Source organism: Periophthalmus magnuspinnatus, chromosome 13 (genome assembly GCF_009829125.3).
Source record: "Periophthalmus magnuspinnatus isolate fPerMag1 chromosome 13, fPerMag1.2.pri, whole genome shotgun sequence".
In the NCBI taxonomy this organism is placed as follows: domain Eukaryota; kingdom Metazoa; phylum Chordata; class Actinopteri; order Gobiiformes; family Gobiidae; genus Periophthalmus; species Periophthalmus magnuspinnatus.
The window spans coordinates 6,218,073-6,238,911 of record NC_047138.1 but is presented as its reverse complement, the minus strand read 5'-3'; the positions used below and the strand labels follow the sequence as shown (position 1 = coordinate 6,238,911).

The 20,839-nt window shown below is 41.7% G+C and overlaps 2 protein-coding genes across 10 annotated transcripts; both read left to right on the top strand.

The window, feature by feature from the left end:
- The first annotated feature begins 1,154 nt into the window (after positions 1-1,154).
- Positions 1,155-14,137, top strand: bicra (BRD4 interacting chromatin remodeling complex associated protein). 6 transcript variants are annotated; one of them, XM_033976465.2, is made up of 15 exons: positions 1,155-1,253; positions 2,453-2,498; positions 2,594-2,639; positions 3,036-3,101; positions 3,281-5,341; positions 5,509-5,679; positions 9,167-9,736; positions 9,817-10,009; positions 10,106-10,203; positions 10,278-10,415; positions 10,488-10,534; positions 10,610-10,758; positions 10,848-10,942; positions 11,029-11,134; positions 11,403-14,137. In XM_033976465.2, the coding sequence occupies exons 2-15, from the start codon at positions 2,458-2,460 to the stop codon at positions 13,205-13,207; spliced, it is 5,586 nt and encodes a 1,861-aa protein (XP_033832356.1). In that variant the 5' UTR covers positions 1,155-1,253; positions 2,453-2,457; the 3' UTR covers positions 13,208-14,137. The 6 variants fall into 6 exon arrangements, with proteins under 6 accessions (XP_033832356.1, XP_033832357.1, XP_033832358.1 ...); XM_055225847.1 differs by lacking the exon at positions 1,155-1,253 and adding an exon at positions 1,931-1,951; XM_033976466.2 differs by lacking the exon at positions 3,036-3,101.
- A 377-nt stretch (positions 14,138-14,514) lies between these two features.
- ehd2b (EH-domain containing 2b) lies at positions 14,515-19,799 on the top strand. Of its 4 annotated transcripts, none has more exons than XM_055226005.1 (7): positions 14,515-14,852; positions 15,746-15,976; positions 16,043-16,219; positions 17,106-17,203; positions 17,956-18,368; positions 18,449-18,613; positions 18,686-19,799. In XM_055226005.1, the coding sequence occupies exons 2-7, from the start codon at positions 15,756-15,758 to the stop codon at positions 19,232-19,234; spliced, it is 1,623 nt and encodes a 540-aa protein (XP_055081980.1). In that variant the 5' UTR covers positions 14,515-14,852; positions 15,746-15,755; the 3' UTR covers positions 19,235-19,799. The 4 variants fall into 4 exon arrangements, with proteins under 4 accessions (XP_055081980.1, XP_055081979.1, XP_033833584.1 ...); XM_055226004.1 differs by having other exon boundaries at positions 17,106-17,221; XM_033977693.2 differs by having other exon boundaries at positions 15,552-15,976.
- The last annotated feature ends 1,040 nt before the right edge of the window (positions 19,800-20,839 follow it).

The window sequence follows — 20,839 nt, the reverse complement described above, 5'->3', positions numbered from 1 at the left end:
AAGACTGTGGTCTCTTTTGCCGTGGCAGTTGTGGCGGCCATCTTGTGACTGTAGGCGTAGGAAAATTTAAATAAAAGTAATACAAAAAGTAGACCAAAATTAACGATTGACTGGTATAATGGTATATTTGTTGTATTAATAATGCAGTAAACATTTTCTCTTTCAGGATTTTTTTTTTTTTTTCTACGAAGTGAAAATGAATATTCACCCTCGAAGTACTGCACTGATGTATATTTGTAAGGATGTATGTCCTTACACATATGGGCACAGCAACTGATAATTATTCTTTTCACTTTACGGCAATTATTATAAAATATATTTACAGATTTTTACACGTTACATGGTTGAAATTTGGCCCATAAATAAAGTATAAAGCAAAACATTTAATTATTAATAGGCCTGTCACATAATAATTGCTATATTGATTTTAGGCTGATCAGGTCATTTTAAATATTCTTGGGGTTCTTTATTTATTGTGTGTACAGTTTTTTTTTGCACAAATATAGAGATTATTAGTTTAATTTATTGTAGTGTAATAATATTTGAGCTATTGGGAGGTGAAATGACTTCTATGACACCTCATTTATACAAAATAACTACTATTTTTGTATTTTATTTGTTGCAACTCATGTTTTTAAATGATTTGTGTAAGTGGCATAAAGTAGTAGTAACTAAGTTCAGCTATCTATGTGCATAAATTCTTGAGTAGAATTTTACAGCCCCAACATGGCCACCGGAAATGGATCGCGAATTGGTTGCTATAGGTAACCATGGCCGACCCCTCCACTGGTTATTATATACCCCCATTACGACATTCTAAACTTCCATGTATTTTCTTGATATTTAATCTGTTGAAATCTAAAAATAAAGTCGCAGTCGTAGAGTGAATTATAGCCTACTTCGAAGAGTGTTAAACAGATTTCGGATTATAAATGCAGATTATTTTCTGTCAACACAAGAGAGTGGTTATGTCTGAAATGACGACATGTTTTACAGCTCTCCTTAAATTATTATTATTGTGATGAGTCATTTATACTCGCTTGTGTGTGCGTATTTGGACATATTCATCTCCGTAAAGGTCCGTAGTGTCTGACAGTTGGAAACCTTGGCAACCACATCAGATTGAGGATGATCGTCGCATTCAGTCTGGCAGAGCGCAGGACGCCTGTTTCCTGCTGTAATTGGGTCCTGAACTGCAGCCCGTGCGAGGCTGTCCTGGAGACCCCGCGCTGCCTGCACCTCTATCGTCTCGGGTGAGTTTGTTACAATGTAGCTATTTCTCAATTAATCCGAAAAACTGCTTGTAAGCTGCAGTATGTAAAAGGCGCGGAAAAGACGCAAATTGCACAGCTACCATTTTCCAAAGTTACGATGCTGCACGCCTCTCTAACCCGGTCATTTTACACCGAATTCCCAAGCATACCCCCCTCATCCAAGAGTATTCCAACATTAACTAATATTTTGCTTGCAAGGGGAGCCATTGCTCGCTGCGTAATTATGTTTGTATGTAAAGGCAAACACTATTAGCGTGTGTTTGTAAAGTGGGACGATCGATTTAGACCTTAAGGATCAAAATCTCATCAATCGGTGGTTTGTTTTGAATGTCAAAGGCTGTGGCTAGCTGGACCTCTCAATATTGTTGATTGCTGATTTGCTAAGAAGGCTAGTTAGCTTGGCTAGCGAGAGACTGTCAGTTTTTTATTACTTTTAAATACAGACTACTACCCAAATCATAGGCCTTAAAAGCATTTTTGCTCTTATTCACAAAGGTATATTGTACTGCCATAAAGGCCAAGCCTGACAAACATTCAAACTCTGCATGCAAATCATTGTTGAAAAGGGAAAAAAACACGGACTAGCATGTAGCCGCTCTCCATTCATATCCTGCGCACCTACTGTGCTCTTACCGAGTAATGGCTACGATCCAGTGCCTTTTTGAGGTGCAAGAGAGGTATGCAAGTCTTAAACCATAGTTTAAACTTAGGCTTTGTATAATGTGCTGCATTAAACGTAATGTTTACATTATTGCAAAAGCTAAGCCCAGACCAATTCTTACCTGGTAAAACCCGCGCGTTTTCCGTTTGTTGTTTGCCATCAATCGCTGCACATTTGTTTTAAGTAACTATATGTAAAATGTACCGGATCCTGACAGACTTTCGTAGGCTTTTCAATTGCGACATATAAGTACCAGCCTACTGGCCATATCTTGTGTTTCTTATAAAAACTATTTTACAGTCTCGAGTGCTGTTGCGGCAGCAACATCAACAACGAACTTTAGCTGCTTCGTGCCTCTGCAATTTTTGTTAACATCATTCTGTAACTATAATATTTGTTTTTTGTTTGTTTTTTATATTTCTATTGACATTGAACATGAGCATTTTATTTATTTGCAGGCATCGGGACATTATGCAATAAGATTTAGGCTGAACCTAACTATTTTTTTCTTAATCAGTTGTCATGGATGATGAAGACGGCAGGTGCCTTCTCGATGTAATTTGGTAAGTTAGGCTACACTACACATCTAGTTGGTATTATTTTAACATCATGGCATTAATTACGCTACTGATATTATGTGCTTTCTGTTATAATACAGTGACCCAGAAGCTCTAAATGACTTTCTTCATGGCTCTGAAACCCATGTGAGTATTTTAAGTTGTTTGTACCACTTTTTACAGTCACAATTCATTTTGGGTTTGTTTACTTCAGTGTTCAGGCCTACTCATAGATGCTTTGTACTTTTTCCCAACATCCTTGCAATCCTTGCTATTCAATTTTCTTATATCACTATTATCTTCTTTGAAGTACTTTGAGTCCTGAAAACTAAAACCTGTAAAATTGCCTTATTAAATCCACTTATTTAAAGCATAATAATACATTTTCCTTTGTAGTCCCTTTCATTTGTTAGTTCTAACATGGTTCTGTGTACCTGCCCTTCTTCTGATTATTCATCTTTCTGTCCTGTTCTGGCTTTTGCCTGCTGCTTTGGGTGCCTTGGGGCTTTCTGTCTATCTTGCTCTTGGTGGGTGTCTCTGTAGTTGGACACTGACGACCTTTTGGATGGTTCGAGTGATCCCTCCAGCTCGTTCTTCTCTGCTGCAGGGGTGAGTAAAATCCCCCAGTCTCTGCCTTCACCTCATCTGTTGTCCTCATCCTACCATACTGCTCCTGATGAGCTTTCTTTCCACTAACACTGCAAGCACTGCCACTCTGTAAAATTGTGTTAGGTGCAATTGAGATGTGTTTGGTGTTGCTGATTTTTTTTTTTTTTTTTTTTAATAAGGGCCATGTATCGGAAGTTCAGCCCACAGTGCAGCTCTCAGCAAATGAGCCGCCCGGCCTGCCCAGAGTCAGCGTTGACTTGGACTTCTTGGAAGATGATGACATTCTGGGAGGATCTCCAGGCGGTGAAAGTGGAAGCAACGGTATTGGGACAAATCATGAACCCTGTGACATCCTCCAGCAGAGCTTGGCTGAAGCAAACATCACAGAGCAAAGCTTACAAGAGGCAGAGGCGGAGCTGGACCTGGGGTCCTTTGGTATCCCAGGACTTACACAAGTGGTTCAGACGCTGCCTGATGCCAGCCTCACTGGTGCAGGGGGCACTGTTGGTGTAGGCATAGGCGTTGGGGGGGCAGGAACTATTTTCACTGGAGGTCCAAGTTCTACTGCAACTCCCCCCAATGCAGCAGCTGATATGCTGGGCTCAGTGCTTGCCCAGCAGGGCCTTCAGCTTCAGCCCCAGGTGATGAACAAGGCCATAAGTGTGCAGCCTTTCATGCAACCTGTAGGCCTTGGAAATGTGACCCTTCAGCCCATTTCGAGTCTCCATACACTTCCCAATGGCAGTCAGCCTGGGCTAGGAATAGGACAAATTCAGGTTGTAGGTCAACCCACGGTTATGACTATCAATCAGTCTGGACAGCCAATTCTAGCGAAAGCCATGGGTGGTTATCAGCTTCACCAGTCTGGACCTGAGATTTCAGGAGCTGGCTCTCAAGCTGGCCTTGGAAGCTCAGGAAGTGGACTTCTGATCCAAGGTAACAAAGCCACTTTAGGATCCCCAGCTTTAAATGGACCTACAGTTTGTGTCAGCAGCACCAACAGTAGCAGCAGTGGCAGTACAGTAACTGCCCCTGCTGGGATTGTGGGCTTTGGAAACTCCCCTCTAGCTTCAGGAATAGCACCCCAGCCACAAACTCAAGGTCAAATCATGCAGAACGTTATCATCCAGCGCACACCAACACCCATTCAGCCCAAACCACCTCAGGGTGGCGCCATCCAGCCAAAACTTTACAAACAGCAACAGCCACAGCCCACACCTCAGCCCCATCAAAATGATGGTCACAAGGGTCTAGGGCTACAGCAGATTCCAGTATCTGCAGCTCAAAATGTAGCTTTCCTGGCGGGAAAGCCTGGCTCTAATGTGGTCTTAAGCACTCAAGCCACATCACAAGCCTCACAGTTTTCACAAACACTATTCAAACCACAAGCAGCACAAGCATCTGGCAAACCTCTCAGTGTACATTTATTAAACCAATCTGGAAGCATTGTAATTCCTTCGCAGACTGTTCTTCAAGGTCAGAATCCCCAGTTTGTCCAGCTGCAGGCTGGAGGACAAATCCTCACACAACATCCAGGTGGCCACATCATAACCAGCCAGGGTCCAGGTGGACAGCTAATCGCAAACCAGATTTTAACAACAAATCAGAACATCAACCTTGGGCAAGTCTTGACCTCCCAGGGACCTTCTGGGGCAGCACACATCCTTTCTGGTCCCATCCAACTCCAACCTGGTCAAATGGGCACACCCACCCTGTTTCAGATGCCCGTCTCTTTGGCTCAAACTCATAATCAGGCCCAGACGCACACAGTCACAGGCCATGCACAGACAGTCATACAGGGCATGCCCATCCAGAACCCCCTGATGCTGGGTCAGGTGGAGGGCCTTAGCCCAGCAGTTAGCCTTCAGACAAACGTACAGCCACAAACGGGTGGAGTCCCGAGCAGTGGCAACAGTAGTAGCATTGCTGCAGGAACCACCGCCCAGGGGCAGCCAGAATGTGTCACAGTTTTGGGAAGCTCCACAGAGCAGACCTCTCATCCCACACAGATCCATGTACCCCAGCCTTCTGTTGTAGCCATGCAGCCGACTCCCAGCGCCTCTTCAGCCACTCCCATACCTTCATCGTCTCCGTCCATCTCAGTCTCCACCTCTTCCACCATGACAACTATGGGGCTGGTACCCCCTCAAACTCAGCAAAATCCAGGAAGGCTTGTGTTTACCAACCAGGGATCCAGCATGATCCTGAGCCAGGAGTCTCTACAAATGTTCCTTCAACAGGTATGTTTTTCATCTTCTAAGTTTATATGCATTTCCTTGTTTAAAATTAACATTAACCTTGCTTGGAGTAATATTGGGCCTGATCTTTTTGGTGATTATTTTATTCCACAATGCCTCAATCCCGCATCCTTTTTGACACCCCTGAATGGTAAATGTACTCCTATCAGGAGCTGCAGCATCAAAAAGAGAAAGAGTCTACCCCCTCTGTAGGAGTGCCAGCGTCTGTAATCGTCAGCAGCAACCACATCACTGCTCCGGACCTTACTGTCCATGACAGCCAGTTAACAGAGTCTTGGGTCTCTCAGAGCCCCTCCCTCTTGACAACAGTGGTAAAGCAGGTAGAAAAGCCATTTATACTAAGCCCCACCCACCTGTCGCTGCTGCTGTTAGGGTGTCTTACCCTTTCCCCCCCATCACCGCTTTGTATTTCTCTTTTCCAACCCTCCTTTTATGCTTCTCTTAATCATGCGCTGCTTTGATAATTTTTAAAGCGTATGCTAACAATTGTACATTTATTGTGCAATTTCCTAGTTTAATCTATATTGGTTTTGGAACTTATGTGTTATTTGTCCTAATGCAATGTAGTTTTACTGTACATAACTTCATTTTAACATAAAACAATTGGCTAAAACTGTCAACAATTGATGTAAGGTGATTAAAGTATTAAAAAAACATCAACTAAGAGGTAGCATCCTTTGCCTGATCTATCACTTTGTGAATCAGCTCGTATGTCCCCTTAACTGTTATCCATGTACTAAACATTAATATTTCTGTGATTGTCTCTTTCCCAAATATACCCCACCCTTTTTTTCCCCCTCACCATCCCAGAATTGTAAAAATCAAATCCTGGCAAGCCAGCCACTCTTACTTACTTTTCTAAAGCATGAGTGTTTAGAACCTTCCTCACAGCAGACCGTATTGTCAGGTTTTTACGGCAGACCTATGAAGTTCATGTATTTGTAGCTCAAATGAAATGTGTCATTAATTCGCTACTGCTCACCTGGTAGAAGAGTGATTTATTTTTACTACAGTCTTTTGAAACAATTAGACCACGTGTTTCGTTAATTGGTTAATAATAATAATTCTGTTTTCATGAGTTGGATAAATAATGTGGACATTTATGCAGCAAGTTTTTTGGTCAAGCCTGGGAAATGGGGATTATGGAAACTGCCTCTGCTGTGGCGTTGGGGATATTTGATTAGTGGAAATCAAACTAACTAGAAGAACACATCAAACTTTCATTGGTCAATATTATTCATCCACAGCTTTTACAAGTTCCGCATTTACATGTACACAGGGACTTCTGCAGTTTAACTGCTCTAAAGGATCATCTACTAAATTGTGTGTAAACTGTGATACTAAAAATTTTTGTTAAACCACTACCTGTGTATTTAATATTAAATACTGCTATTTTAATAATCAAAACTGTGAATCAAATGTCAAATGAATTGCATAAATAATTTTATTTCCTCTAAACAAGCCATACAATTGTAGTCCTACCATGACAGAATAATTTGGTAAAATATACAAAAAAATGTATCGATACAGTCCATGATATTGATACTGTATCATTAAAGTGAATAATACGATATATTGACATTTCAATATTTTTGTAAACTCCTAGTGCCAATGGAACAGAATAGGACCCCATTGGGAGTGGGAACAGGCAAATTTTGGAGTAGAGTGATAGAGCTCCATGATACAGGCCTAAAGTTGAACTGGAGCATAGCCCAATGATGAACAGGTAGTCGGCCATACTGCATTTTCTTGTCACATTTACTGCCTTTGTATGAAATCTACCCCTTAGTTTTTGGTCCCAATGAGCTCACATTCCACATGCCTCATCTAGAAATGTTGATAATCAGCAGTTATCCTTTTTTTTTTTTTTAATTCATTGCTGTTTTTGATTAGCATGGCATCAAAAAAATTCTTTATTTCCTGTTTGATACCTGCTCACCGCCACATTTGTCAGCCAATAGTGCAAAATCAAAGCCTGAATAGAGTAATGAGCACATAACCAATGGTGACCTCCTAAAATATACATAAAAAGTAAGAAAATATCAAATTATCATGAAACTTGAGGTATTTAATTGTATTGACCATAACACAAAAAAGTCAATGTCATCGTTTATGTTATCGTTTGCACTGTGGAGTCCACTTTTTGTTTCATATTGGAGTTTCCAAATCTATATACAGAGACATAAATTACTTTATGCAAAATAATTGGAGTAACCTAGAATGTTCAGTCATAAAAAGTCAATTACACCATAGCTGTATTATTCATGAAGTTGCTGGTTCACAGCCATGGACCCTCCAGGTATAATGAGAGACATACATTACTATGGTTGTCTGACTAACAGATGCAACCTAATTGAAAATTGACACAAACATCATTTAGGCACTCCAGTCAAAAAAGTCAGCTACACCATAGCTGTATAATGCACGAGGTTGCTGGTTCAATTCAGGATGGGACAATAATCATGATTACGGTATACAAAATGTCAGAGAGAGATAATTGTCATTATATCAGCAGAAAAAACATACTTGCCCACGATGATTCCTTCTTGATCACGGTTGTTTTCACATATAACAAAGCAATGTTACTACAATTATTTAAATATGGAACCTATTCATAATGCTGAAATTATAATTATTCACATCCATAACATTTTTAATAACAATAACGAATAACAATTTTAATCATTGTTGTGATATAATCGTTAATTGCAATTATTTTGGCCATGATAATCGTGACACCAGATTTCAATATCGTTCCTTGCCGAGGTTCAATGTCCTTAACCACACCAGTGTAAGCCAATTGGCACACTGCATTAGATAGTCAGCTTGAAGAGGATCAGGTCGTGGTCTGGGCACCGGCCACCCAAGTCGGAGATGCAGGGGCGGTTGGCGATGCAGGGGCGGTTGATGCTAGGGGAATCACGATTAAGCAGGTGATTCAGAGGTGATTCCTGAGCAGTCGCATGTGAGGGACATGTGCACGGTGGCATGGGCCATCATCTCTGCTTGCACCTTTAATATTACCATTAAGGGATTGTTGTTAGCAGTTTCTCTGCCCTCACAGAAATCTCCCAAGCTAATATACATGCACTTGAAAACAGCACTGGACAAGGTTCCAGACTATAACCTTTTAGAATAGTGAAAACTAGTGTCAGCTGGCCAGGCAACACATCAAGCAATAGTTTTTTTAGGAAAAATATCAGTTGGGAAATCAACATGCACTGTGACACTATCAAAATTGATTTAGTTTTTGCTTTATTGTTTTTTGCTTGAATGTTTTCCCCAATTTGTAAAATTGTTTACAATAATTTTATTTCTGCATTAGCATTGGGGTTGAACAATTGTTTGGAAATTAATAGCTTGTTTAGTTACAATTACAATTGCAAATGCTTCAGTTATTTAGGTTATAATATAACCTATCATATAGAATTTGCTAAATATCCTGTTTGTTTTATGTATAGAACACCATGGACAAGATCTCTACAGCCATTGCAAAACTTCCCAAATTCTTGTTTGAAATGTTCTCTCAAATATTAATTTTTCTAAATGGTTCAAACTTTTGAAATTAATCTGGATTTTTTTTTATGCACATGAAATTACAATTTGCCTAGGATTGCATTTTTAATTGTTTAGCCCTAATCAGCATTATTGTTCTTCTCTGATTTCCTCGTGTAAAATCAGAACCGCTGTGGCCTTGCTCAGTTGTTTTTTGTGCAAATTTGTACGCTTTCTCAATGTTTGACATTGATTTATGTACATTGAAACTGATTTTTGTTGACTATATTTCTTATGGTTGTATTTTCATAGGTTCCTTCCTCTGGACATCAGCAGCCCCTGAAGATCCAGAACATGTCACCGGCCGTGCCCACTCACCCCACAGCGCAGCGTGTTTCCGAGAGCCCCCAGCCTTCTCAGTCTCCACTCACTTTAAGCCAACACATACAGTCCCCACACCAACAATCCAGACCGCCCTCACAACCTCAGCCTCAGAATCAGACTCCCTCTCGTTCCTGCACGCCTTCCCACCCTCCACTATTTATAATTCACAACCAAAGTGCAGAATCTCCTCAGCCAACATCACAGCCACAGACCGCGATTCAAGTTCAGCTTCAACCCCAGCCCACCACTGTCCCTGGCCCTCATCAGCAAGAAATGCCTTTATCACAGTCCCCAAAACCTCCCTCTGCACAGCATCAGTTCAGTGCATCCCCCATAAACACAGGGACTAGTGCAGTAGTGAAAGCCCAGGTCCCTGTTATGGGCCTCTCCACAGAACAGCAGCACCACTTGCAATTAGTAACAGCGCAAATCCAGACGCTGTCAGCTATTGCCCAGCCCTCACCTCAGCAAAAACAACTGCTGGAAAAGCTACACCAGGTATTACACTACTAATCTAAACTTAAAATCTCAAACATCAAAGTGTCTATTGCTGATAATAAATTAGCTTTTTTCTGTAGGTTCATCATAACATTATGCTACAGTCAAAGCAGCCCTCTCTGCCTCAAATTCAACCTCAAGCAACGACTCATTTTGGCTCCCAGCAAGACGTGCCTCTAGACAAAGTGATGTCATCATCGAGTGCTGGTCTGCCCAGTCAGATCCCCTCAGTGCTGCAGCCAACATCAGTAGTTGTGAAAACACCTGCAACAGGTTAGGGCCCAGTCATTAAATATGTTAATGAAACAACATGAAGTGTGTCGTATGTGTTCATTCATGTGTTCATGTTCATGTGTTTATTTGCTTTAGGAGCAAGTGACTTACAGGTATTCTCAGGAGCCCAAGGACCAGCTGCAACAATTATGAATCAAACTGTCACTCCTACTTGCCTTAACCAGCCTGCACAGGTAAGTATTTGGTTTTTGCTGCACCAGTAAATGCATTCTGCAAAAGATAATGAAATACATCTTGTTGTCCACAGGTTCAGCCAAAGCCAGGGGTGATTAGCTCGGTGGGAGGACTGACCCTGGGTAAAGGAGGGGTGCAAATACAAGTTTTAGGAACTAGTCTGACTCAAATGCCTGCTCCACAACCTCCTGCTGCTGCTGTACAAACCCATGTAAGAAAGCACACAGTGCCTCTGATATTACAGGTTCAATACAGTTGTATTCACTTAACTTTATATTTGCAGACAACAATGAAGATGCCTTTTACTGCAGAGCCTAGTAAGGAAGCAAGGTAAGTGCTGTGATCATTTCAGTGTAACACCATGTTTTATTTCTTGTATAACTGAATTCATTTACTTTACTCTAGGTTGCTAGAACAACTAAGAAAACAACAGGGTTCAGCGCTCCACCCAAACTACAGTGCTCCTTTTAACACATTTGAGGACACGCTGCATAGACTACTGCCTTATCATCTCTACCAAGGAAATGTACACTCCTCAGAGGATTATGAAAAAGGTTACATCTTGTTGTGTATTCTGGATTTATAACTTAAATGTGTGTAGTGTATATCGTATAATTCATTCATTCATTTTCTTTGGGTTCAGTGGATGAAGAATTTGAGAGGGTATCCTCCATGCTTCAGAAGCGGACACAGGCTATGGTGGATAAATACAGACATTTGCTTTTTTCAGAATCCAAGGTACCTTCCCAAGCGAAAATGATTTTTTATTTGTTAAAATTCTGTTTGGGGACTAATTTTGAATTGATTTTGTTTTTGTATTTAAGCAAAGACTGGGCCCGTCTGCTGAGATGGTAATGATTGACCGCATGTTCATACAGGAGGAGAAGGTTGCAATAAGTCAAGATAGAATTTTGGCAAAAGAGAGACCAGGTATTTTCAAAGTTACTTGTTAGTGCTATATCAAGGTTTCTGAAAGATTTTATACAGATTGCTATTATTAAATTGGGTAAACAATGAATTTTGAACTGTTTTGGTTTATCTAATCTAAGGTGTCTATATCAACAGTAGTTTATGGATTAATTTCTTAATTGGATATATTTAAGATTATAAATTCATTTTCCACACTAAGAATATTTTGACTCAATCAAAATCATAAAAATCTATTAAATGGTGAAATATTTCATTTGTTTTATTGCAGAGGAGTTTTTGGCCAATGTGCGCAAATGGGAGAGTGCAGCTATTTCCTCAAAGAAGTCTTCTCCTTCCCCTGAAGCCACTTCAGGAACTCAAGAGGCTGCTGTTTCTCTCACTTCAGTTCCTGCCTCTGCTCCTACACCAAATGTGACCCCAAAACCTCCTACTCCACCAGCTCCTGTCCCTCTGGCTGCCCCTCCTTCTGCCCCTGCTCCTCTTGTTTCAGCCTCAGCCCCTATCCCTCCTATTTCAGTACCAGCCCCAGCTCCTGTCCCCACTACTCGTGCTGCAGCGCCTCCTCCTGTCTCTGTGTCATCTGCCTCTCCTTTCCCTCCAACCAAATTGGTCATTAAACAGGGAGGAAGTGGAGCCTCAGTGTCTTGGTCCAGTAGTTGCCCCACACCTCCCATCGACTCTACAAAATCCACGCCAGAGCATACGGTGACTCTAAGTTCTTCCATCAGTCGCGCCTCTGCTGCTTCATCCTCACATTTTTCTTCTCCTTCACCATTCAACTCTAAAGCATCTGATGACGATGACACTTTACTGCAGCGGACTAGTAAACCACCCATAAAGACCTACGAAGCTCGCAGGAGGATCGGCTTGAAGCTCAAAATCAAGCAGGATCAGGCAGGCTTCAGTAAGGTGGTCCACAACACTGCCTTAGATCCTGTGCATACACCTCAGCCTCAGCACAGCAGTCAGTCCACACAACCATCCTCAAATAAGTCAAACTCCGCTTTACAAGACGCAAAAGGCCCCCCTTCCACCTCAGTGACCACCGTCATTCGAACTCAGACCCCTGTTTGCACTAGTACTCCATCCACATATCTCCCTTCAGTAAGCACAGCTCAGTCTAACCCAGAGTTTAGAAGCAATCCTCTCTACAAACAAGCTCCTTCTACCCTGTCCAAGCCCTCTGTTCAAATGAATGGGACAATGGAACATCACAGTGCAGGGGGGACCAAACCCAACCCTACTGCCTCCAGCACTTCATCACAGACCACCTGTCGTCTGCCCCTTAGAAAAACCTACCGTGAAAATGTCAGTCCACGTGTTCGCCCTGGTATACCAGGAGGAGGCGATGAGGGTTACCCCCGAACCACAGATTCACCATCCTGTCACAAATCCTCTTCTCCTTCAGAAAGGACCGTTATTGCCAGTGTGAAGGTAGAAAAAAGAGACAACCGGGAGCATGTCTATAGAGAGTCTAGTAATGATGTGGGTCGATTAGAAAGTGCAATGCATGGGCTGGACCACGTAGATGAGGTTTTCAGCCGTGGTCTCAAAACCTCACAACATAATGTGCCACAGCTTTCAGACAGGGACTGTTCCAAAGAGAAGCAGGGTGAGCACACGGATTTTGAAACTGGTGAAAGTAAATACAAAAAGATGAAAAACAGACAGAGGGCAGGTGGGACATTTCGAATGGACCAGCACGCCCCCGGACCCCCGTCCCCAGAATCTTTCACCCGAGACTCTCTGCTTCCTGCTAAACGTTGCAAGTCGGACTCTCCGGATATGGACAATGCCAGCTTCTCTAGTGGCAGTCCCCCCGATGACTCTTTGAATGAGCACTTGCAGTGCGCAATTGATAGCATCCTAAACCTGCAGCAGGAGCCCACTGGCCATGGCCCCCATATCAAAAGCAGACCTCACCACGACCACCACCTCCAGGGGGTCTCCACCCCTCTGTCCCATAGACCCTCTGTCTTGCCGTCCGCCTCATCATCCTCCCTGGCCCAGCACCCTCAGGTCCGTGGCCGAGGCCACAATGGCAGCCTGGTACCCCAGACTCAGAGCAGATAACAGGCCCTCACCTCAACCAGCGATACTGGGGACTGACGAGTGAGTGAGGGTGGGCACTGTGAACACAGTATCACTGTATACTCTGCCAAGTTATGATGGCTTTGTTTGCTCATTTGAATTGTCCAGACATTTCTGTCTTTACTGTTGATGGTACATGTGTGAATTTGTGGAACGCTACATTCATGTACATTAATATGCCTGGATTTTTTTGTGTTCTCAGCCGAGCTTGAGAAACAAAACAAAATGGTCAAAAATTGTTCAGTGTTCCCTATTCTCTATATTATATTACACGTCATTTCATTATTTTAGTATTTCCACATTCCATCACATTGCCTGGGTATATAATTTAATTTGATACTCTGCATTCACAGTACTATGCAGCATAGATCACTCCAAAAATGAACTAAAACGTCAAAATTTGTGCTTTAAAGTGTTCTCTTTCAGGCAAACCAAAAAATTGTCATTGGAAACCTCCCCCCCCCATATATTGACCATATGATAAAACCATTTAAAATGTTTAATACATTTCATTACTATTACTTTGCGATTCTTGGTTTTCAGCGTGACCTTTTTCTGTTGTAACCTTCATTCAATTCAAATACATGCATTCTTGTACTGACTGCTTGAAGTTCCAGGTTTGTCCAGCAGGTGGCAGGTCATTTCTACCTGTTCAATTTGTGTATTCTGAAGTCTTTCATCTTTCTGCTATTGTACTCTCCCCCCTCCTTTGTGTCTGCTTTTTTTCTGATGGACAATTCAAACACAAACATCACAATGAAATGGAGAAAAAAGGAACAATAATAATGTACAAAAAGAATTTGAAGTATAGTATTACAGAATAATTTTGTATTTATTGTGTATAATGACTTTTTAAAAAGAAATGTACATTTAGTAAAACTGTAAATTAAACATTGCTTCTTATGAAATGTAGGCTATTTGTTTCTGTCTTTGTCACTTTGAATAATGGACATATTTGTTTTATACATAGGTGGTGCAAATTACTCTTTTTTTTAATTATTATTATTATTTTTATTTTTTTGTGGAGATGACATCGTGAACATGGCCAGTAGGTGGTGCATGAAAAAAAAGATAATACTTTGAATATTTTGAGGTATGATGCTTTTATAGTCTGGGAGGAGCTGGAGCACAGACGATAGGTTTGTCAAAATAGAGTCAAATGGAAACTCTACGCGTTGTTTTAGTGTATGATTTAGTTTAGAAAACGTAATCCTTTTGTTTCTAGTAAAATTATTTATTCAGTGTCCCTCCTCCAGGTCCACGCCCTTTGACCACAGCCCATCTCATCTGAGTTTTAGTGCTGCCTGCTTTCGTGCCCTGAAGAGGAGGTGCTGCAGAAAAGAGGGAGACAAGGGAATCAAAGTTATCTGAAGTGTAGTGCTTGTGTTTGCCCTGTGCTGGTTTCAACAGGCAGAGCGAGGATCCGTGCCAGGTCTACAGCTCATCTGAAATACATTAAACTTTGGAGAAGAATCATCCTCTGTAATCTGGGATCCTATTTGCTGTAAAAGGAACACCCATATATGCAGCAGCAGCTCCTCTATTTGGGGGTTTTCAGTGCAAATATTTTCCAAACTCCAGTTGCGGGAAAGACTGAAAGATCTTGAAGCTGTGCTCTTGCAATTTGGTAAGTACTTGTTTTGTTTTCTGTATTTGACGTTAATTATTTGCATGCTGTTTAGTTCATTCAAGGCCACATTGAGCCCTTGGGTTATGCTATAGTTTCCCTGCTAAGAAATGATAAACTTTATAGCCTACAGCTTTATGCTTTGTCGGGAAGCTTAAAGAATCGTTTTGCCTGAAGAGGTTTCTAAATTTGTTTTGTACAATTCTTGAGTATGAATGACTACTATAAAATCTGTTCTCACAACAGTTTTGGTCTTATGACATGCCATAATTGATTTGCCCTGACCAAAATGGGTGTTTATCTAGGATATTTTTCTACAGATTAACTGATGTCTATTGATGCATGTCCTGTCTCCTTTTGGTAATGTGTACATTCAGCTCTGTTGATACAAGTTTTTTAACCATATATGGACTATTTTTAGTGGCCATCTTTTCTTGCAAGTGCTTTATTTGTGCATGCGATTCCTGATCCACTAAGGCAAACTGCTGGGGTCAGAAGGAATGTCTTACTCATTTCACTGTAGGACATGAGCTGTGCCTGTGCAAATCCTGATGCAGGGTTGGGTTTGCAAGTTTTCCATTCTACTCTAAATTTTTTCCAGACATGCACTGACAATACTTAATAGTCAGTGGGTGGGCCTGAGGTTTTTTTGTCCCATTTTAGCGTGAGTCAATGAGAACATTTTATCTTGTATTTCAGGAGTTATTTTACTGCAGAGGACTGCTTTGACAGAAGTTCTGAATAATAGCAAAACATCAGCCATATTACTTTTCTAAGGCGTGCGCCCGAAGGTATCCAAGGACAAGTGAGAAGCTGCAGAATAAATACAGGAAACACCTGAAGGAAGCACATCTCCAAACATACACACATCTGACAGCTCTGACGTTTTCTAGAAAATAAAGCATGTCTCGTTGGGGAAAAAAGAATGTGAAGAAGGCACCTGAAGTGATTCGCACTGTGACCGAGGGGCTTAAGTCTCTGTACCGCAAAAAACTCCTGCCACTGGAGCAATACTATGGCTTTCATGACTTCCACTCTCCCAGTCTGGAGGATGCAGACTTCGATAACAAACCTATGGTACTGGTTGTTGGACAGTACTCTACTGGAAAGACCACATTCATCAAGTAAGTATTTACTTTATCTAAAAAATCTAAACAAGCTATTGACTCACTGCCTATGCGTATTGACAGGTACCTGTTGGAGCAGGAGATTCCTGGAAGTCGGGTGGGACCTGAGCCCACCACTGACTGCTTCACAGCAATCATGCATGGGGATGTGGAGGGAGTAATTCCTGGGAATGCTCTTATTGTTGATCCCAACAAGCCTTTTCGAAAACTCAACCCTTTTGGAAACACATTTCTCAACAGGTGACCAATTTTAAAGCATTTCTTTACATTGTCAATCAACATCAACAGAAACACTACAATTAGATGGAGAGAGGGAAGCAAAGATAACAGTTTAGCCTGTTGGAATTTCTAGTTCTTGTGCCAAATGTCAGAGGAGGGAGGTACTTGCCTTATTTGTGGAAAATCTGAGAAAGGGAGCGATATCGCCAGAGAGGGTGATGACGGCTAATGTACTCAGAGAGGAACTGCAATGTGCACAAGTTCAAAGATGAGGTTAAAGCTCGACAGCCCCTCAGGGCACAGACAAATATGTGAGGTCACCAGCAATGTTCAGGCATCATGTAAACATTTAAATAATAGTGAGACTGTTAACAGTATAATAACAGAGTTGTATGTGATGCAGTGGAAATATTGCTGTAAGAGAAGTAATGCCTTAATAAGTCCAAATGCGACAGAAATACAAAGAGCCTTCTGTTAACACAGTGCCAGTGTAACTGAGTGATGATGGTTTTCCAACTGGGGCCCTCTCTGTCCCTTAGCAGGGTGTGTTTGTGAATGTCCTTACGTCTCTCCTTTTGCTTTGACTTCCTGAACTGGAGCCGGTGGGCTCATTAAGTTCATAAACTACAGGAAGCCATGTTGTTGTTCTAGGCCGCAAACTGTTAGCACGCCTTATTGTTTGATTCTGGCACTAGCGGTCATTTTCCTTCAGGAAACCATGAGCATTGAGAGGCCTGCTTCCATACAATGGTCTGCAGGGGAACAGGGGGAGGAGGTCGACTAAGCAGTATCCAATATGGACCTTGCATCAAACGTCCTTTTTTGCACTAGATAATTTAGATTTTCTCTCAGTTTTTATCATAAAAGGTTAATGTTCAGTATCTCTGTATGCTGCTGGCAATACCAGGTTCCAGTGTGCCCAGATGAACAACCAGGTTCTGGAGAGCATCAGCGTCATAGACACGCCTGGAATCCTGTCTGGGGCCAAGCAGAGAGTGAGTCGAGGTGAGAGAGACCGCAAAGGTGAGGAGGGGGCCTGGGGTTCTCACAGACGCATCGTAAACATCACAAGTCATCTTCGCATATCTAACCAGTGGGACCAGCATCAGTGTCACAATCCCTCTCTCAGCAGTGTACTCAGCATCTATTAAACTATAATTAAGAGCAGAACTGGTGAAGATACAATTCTGCTGAGAATACTGATGAGGACCATCCTTCATTTCACTGTGGTTTATAACGTCAGCTCATATCTTCATGCTCTACGTAAAAATTATAAGTGCATGATTTACTAACAAACTTGAGAATTTCTGTTCAGAAATGAAAAAAAAACCCTCCAGATGGCAGGCAGAAGGATGTGGTTGATTTCTGTCAAGTTGCCAGTGGTGCAGAGGTGAAAGAATGTTGGAACAATTCTTGTGGTTCGAACTGGAGTAAACAACTATGCAATTGATGAATTGCATAATATGTATTTTGTCCTAAATTAATCATGCATCAACAAGTAGCATATAAAACAGATTTAAAGCAGAAAATACAAACCAAAAGGATTGTTTTTTCAACAACTGCAGGAATATTTAACATTTGTATAAGTAAGTATAAGTATATATGATATAGCCAATAGTCTTGGCCTATGCAGTGACCTCCAGATAGGCTATTTACTTAAATAAGAAGACTGGGCTTGAGTCTGTGTTGACCTCAACTCCTCTCCTGCCCTGTCATATGTTATTAGTTTTACTTTTTTTTATTTTTTATCCATACAGGCTATGACTTCCCAGCAGTGCTGCGCTGGTTTGCTGAGCGCGTGGACCGCATCATTTTGCTGTTTGATGCACATAAACTAGAAATTTCTGATGAGTTCTCTGAAGCCATTGGTGCATTGAAAGGCAATGAAGATAAGCTTCGTGTTGTGCTGAACAAGGCTGACATGGTGGGCACACAGCAGCTCATGAGAGTCTATGGCGCTCTGATGTGGTCCCTGGGGAAAGTCTTTGGAACCCCTGAGGTTCTGCGGGTCTACATTGGGTCTTTCTGGTCTGAGCCCCTGATGGTCGCAGACAACCGTAAACTGTTTGAGCTGGAGGAGGAGGACCTATTTGCAGACATCCAGAACCTGCCTCGTAATGCAGCGCTGCGTAAGCTGAATGACCTGGTGAAGAGGGCACGACTGGTCAGGGTCAGTAGAGTCAATGAAAAAAACATGAAAATGGCAGTTAGAGAGGTGTCTAACAATTATCTTGTTTTCATGACTTCTAGGTCCACGCACATATTATTAGTTATTTGAAACAAGAGATGCCCTCTGTCTTCAGGAAAGATAATAAAAAGAAAAACTTAATTTACCAACTTCCAGTCATTTTCTCCAAGATCCAACTGGCACACAACATCTCAGCAGGGGATTTTCCTGACTGTGCAAAAATGCAGGTTTGTCACAATAGTTTTGACATTTATAAAGACATCCAACTCTAAGGTAAAACTAAATCTACTTTTCTGCAGGAACAACTAATGGTCCATGACTTCACCAAATTCAAAACCTTGAAACCAAATCTGATGGCTGCCCTAGATGAGCTGCTGTCCTCTGACATTGCCAAACTGATGCCCCTTCTGCGACAAGAAGAGCTAGAGGCAGGGGACCAGCCTGGGGTACAGGGAGGGGCCTTCCTGGGCACCCGTGTTGGACCCTTTACTGAGGGAGACCCCTTTGCTGAGGAGAATGGAGAGGCAGAAGAGGAGGAGGATACTTGGGTAGTGACCAAGGACAAACCAAAATATGACGAGATCTTCTACAACCTGGCTCCCAATGAGGGGAAACTGAGTGGTACCAAGGCCAAGGACTGGATGGTGAGTTCCCGCCTTCCCAACTCAGTACTGGGCCGGATCTGGAAGCTGTCGGATGTGGATCGTGATGGTATGTTGGATGATGAAGAATTTGCCCTGGCAAGTCACCTGATTGAAGTCAAACTGGAGGGGCATGGTCTGCCCCCTGAGCTGCCCTCTCGGCTTGTACCCCCATCCAAACGCAGACAAAAGGGGTCAGATGCATAAAGACTCTCAGCATTATTTTACCTATGCTACTGTTTCTTTTTACCCATGCTGAAATGCTTGAGATGCTGTATGCAATTTCTCCTTTCTTTTTTATTTAAGTGCACCATTGCCCTAGATTTCACAACTGATCGTTTTGTTAAGAGAGAACAGTGCTTGTATCTTCTGCTTGGCCTTGAGGTTTCCTTGTGAGTAATAAGTTCTTAAAATGTCTGTTTGGTAAGCAGAAGTTTGACGCCCTCTGAGAGAGCTATTATTTAATATAATCTAAAGAAATGTTAAGTATTACAAATATTTTGACTAAACATTCCTTCAGTGATTAGACCTGACATTCTGATTTAGTACATGATTATTTTAACTAATGACATCAGTTTTACCAAATAATAAGTTGCAAATTTAATATCTCACCTATCTGTGCTAACCCTTTCAAAACTATATATTATTTTTATATTGTTGCAAATACTTTGTATGTAACATGCTGAAACTTTTGAACTAGACTGAATATACTGACTACTGTGCACCTCCTCACCAAATGTTAATAACGTAAACAAATAAACTTATGACTGTGCATTGTCTTTTTGTGATATTTTGTTGGTTAAAACATTTTGCAGAAAGTTTATGCATTTTCCAAAAAACTTTTTCCTCATTTTATATCAAGCTTGGTTTGGTTTCCTGGAGACCAGAAAACAGTGACTCACTCTCTCCCTTGCCAAAGTCCCAAGACCACTATTTTTTCCAATCTCCTCTCTCCCCCCACCAACCCTCTAATACTGTATACAGGCCATTCATTTCACTGTTTGCTCGTCTTTCTGTGGGGTTAGCTTGTGTAAACTATGCCGTGTATTCCAAATATCTATCTTGCACTAAGCCTACGTGTGTCTCATAAGACCTAAAACATTCGGAGAAAGAGGGGTGGCTTTCCTGGGTCGTTCCACTCCCCCATGGAAAGAAACACAAATGAGAAACAGGCAATACAGTTCTTCCCTCGCCTGCTCGCTCCCTCAGTGACTCACATGTGAAGAATGTAGAGGGCTGGCCTAGGAGTTATTAATATCTCCTTTCCTAGGGTCCGCTAAGTTTCCTAAGGCGCGAGGACAGGAGCTAGACACTATACCTTTGTGGAAAAAATACTACACACATTGCCTTATTTGGACACATAATTGACCTAAACATGCAGTAAATGCCACACCCTCCCCAGAGTTAATGAGAGTGCTTAGATGCTGTTGTAATAGTGTTGTTTGTGCAATGATGTATACCTTCCCAACATCATCATCTCCCAAACATCATGACTAAACAATAACCACATATCAGTAGAGCTCCAAAATAGAGTTAAGATAACTGTAGTGTACACATGACCCTTTCACGCACTAAATCACCCCCTATGAAGCTGAGTCAAGGAAACGGGGGTCTCCGTTTGCGTCACTGTGTTTACGTGGGGAATTCCTCACCAAAAGACATCTCAAAAAATGTATGAAAAGATGTCCACAAAGCGCAACAGTGACATCTGGTGGACGAGGTGTAATGGAAGCATGGATCTTATACTTCCATGAATGAAAATTTCTGCAATATTCTGGCAATTAACTTCAAATTTACGTAACTCCTACAGAT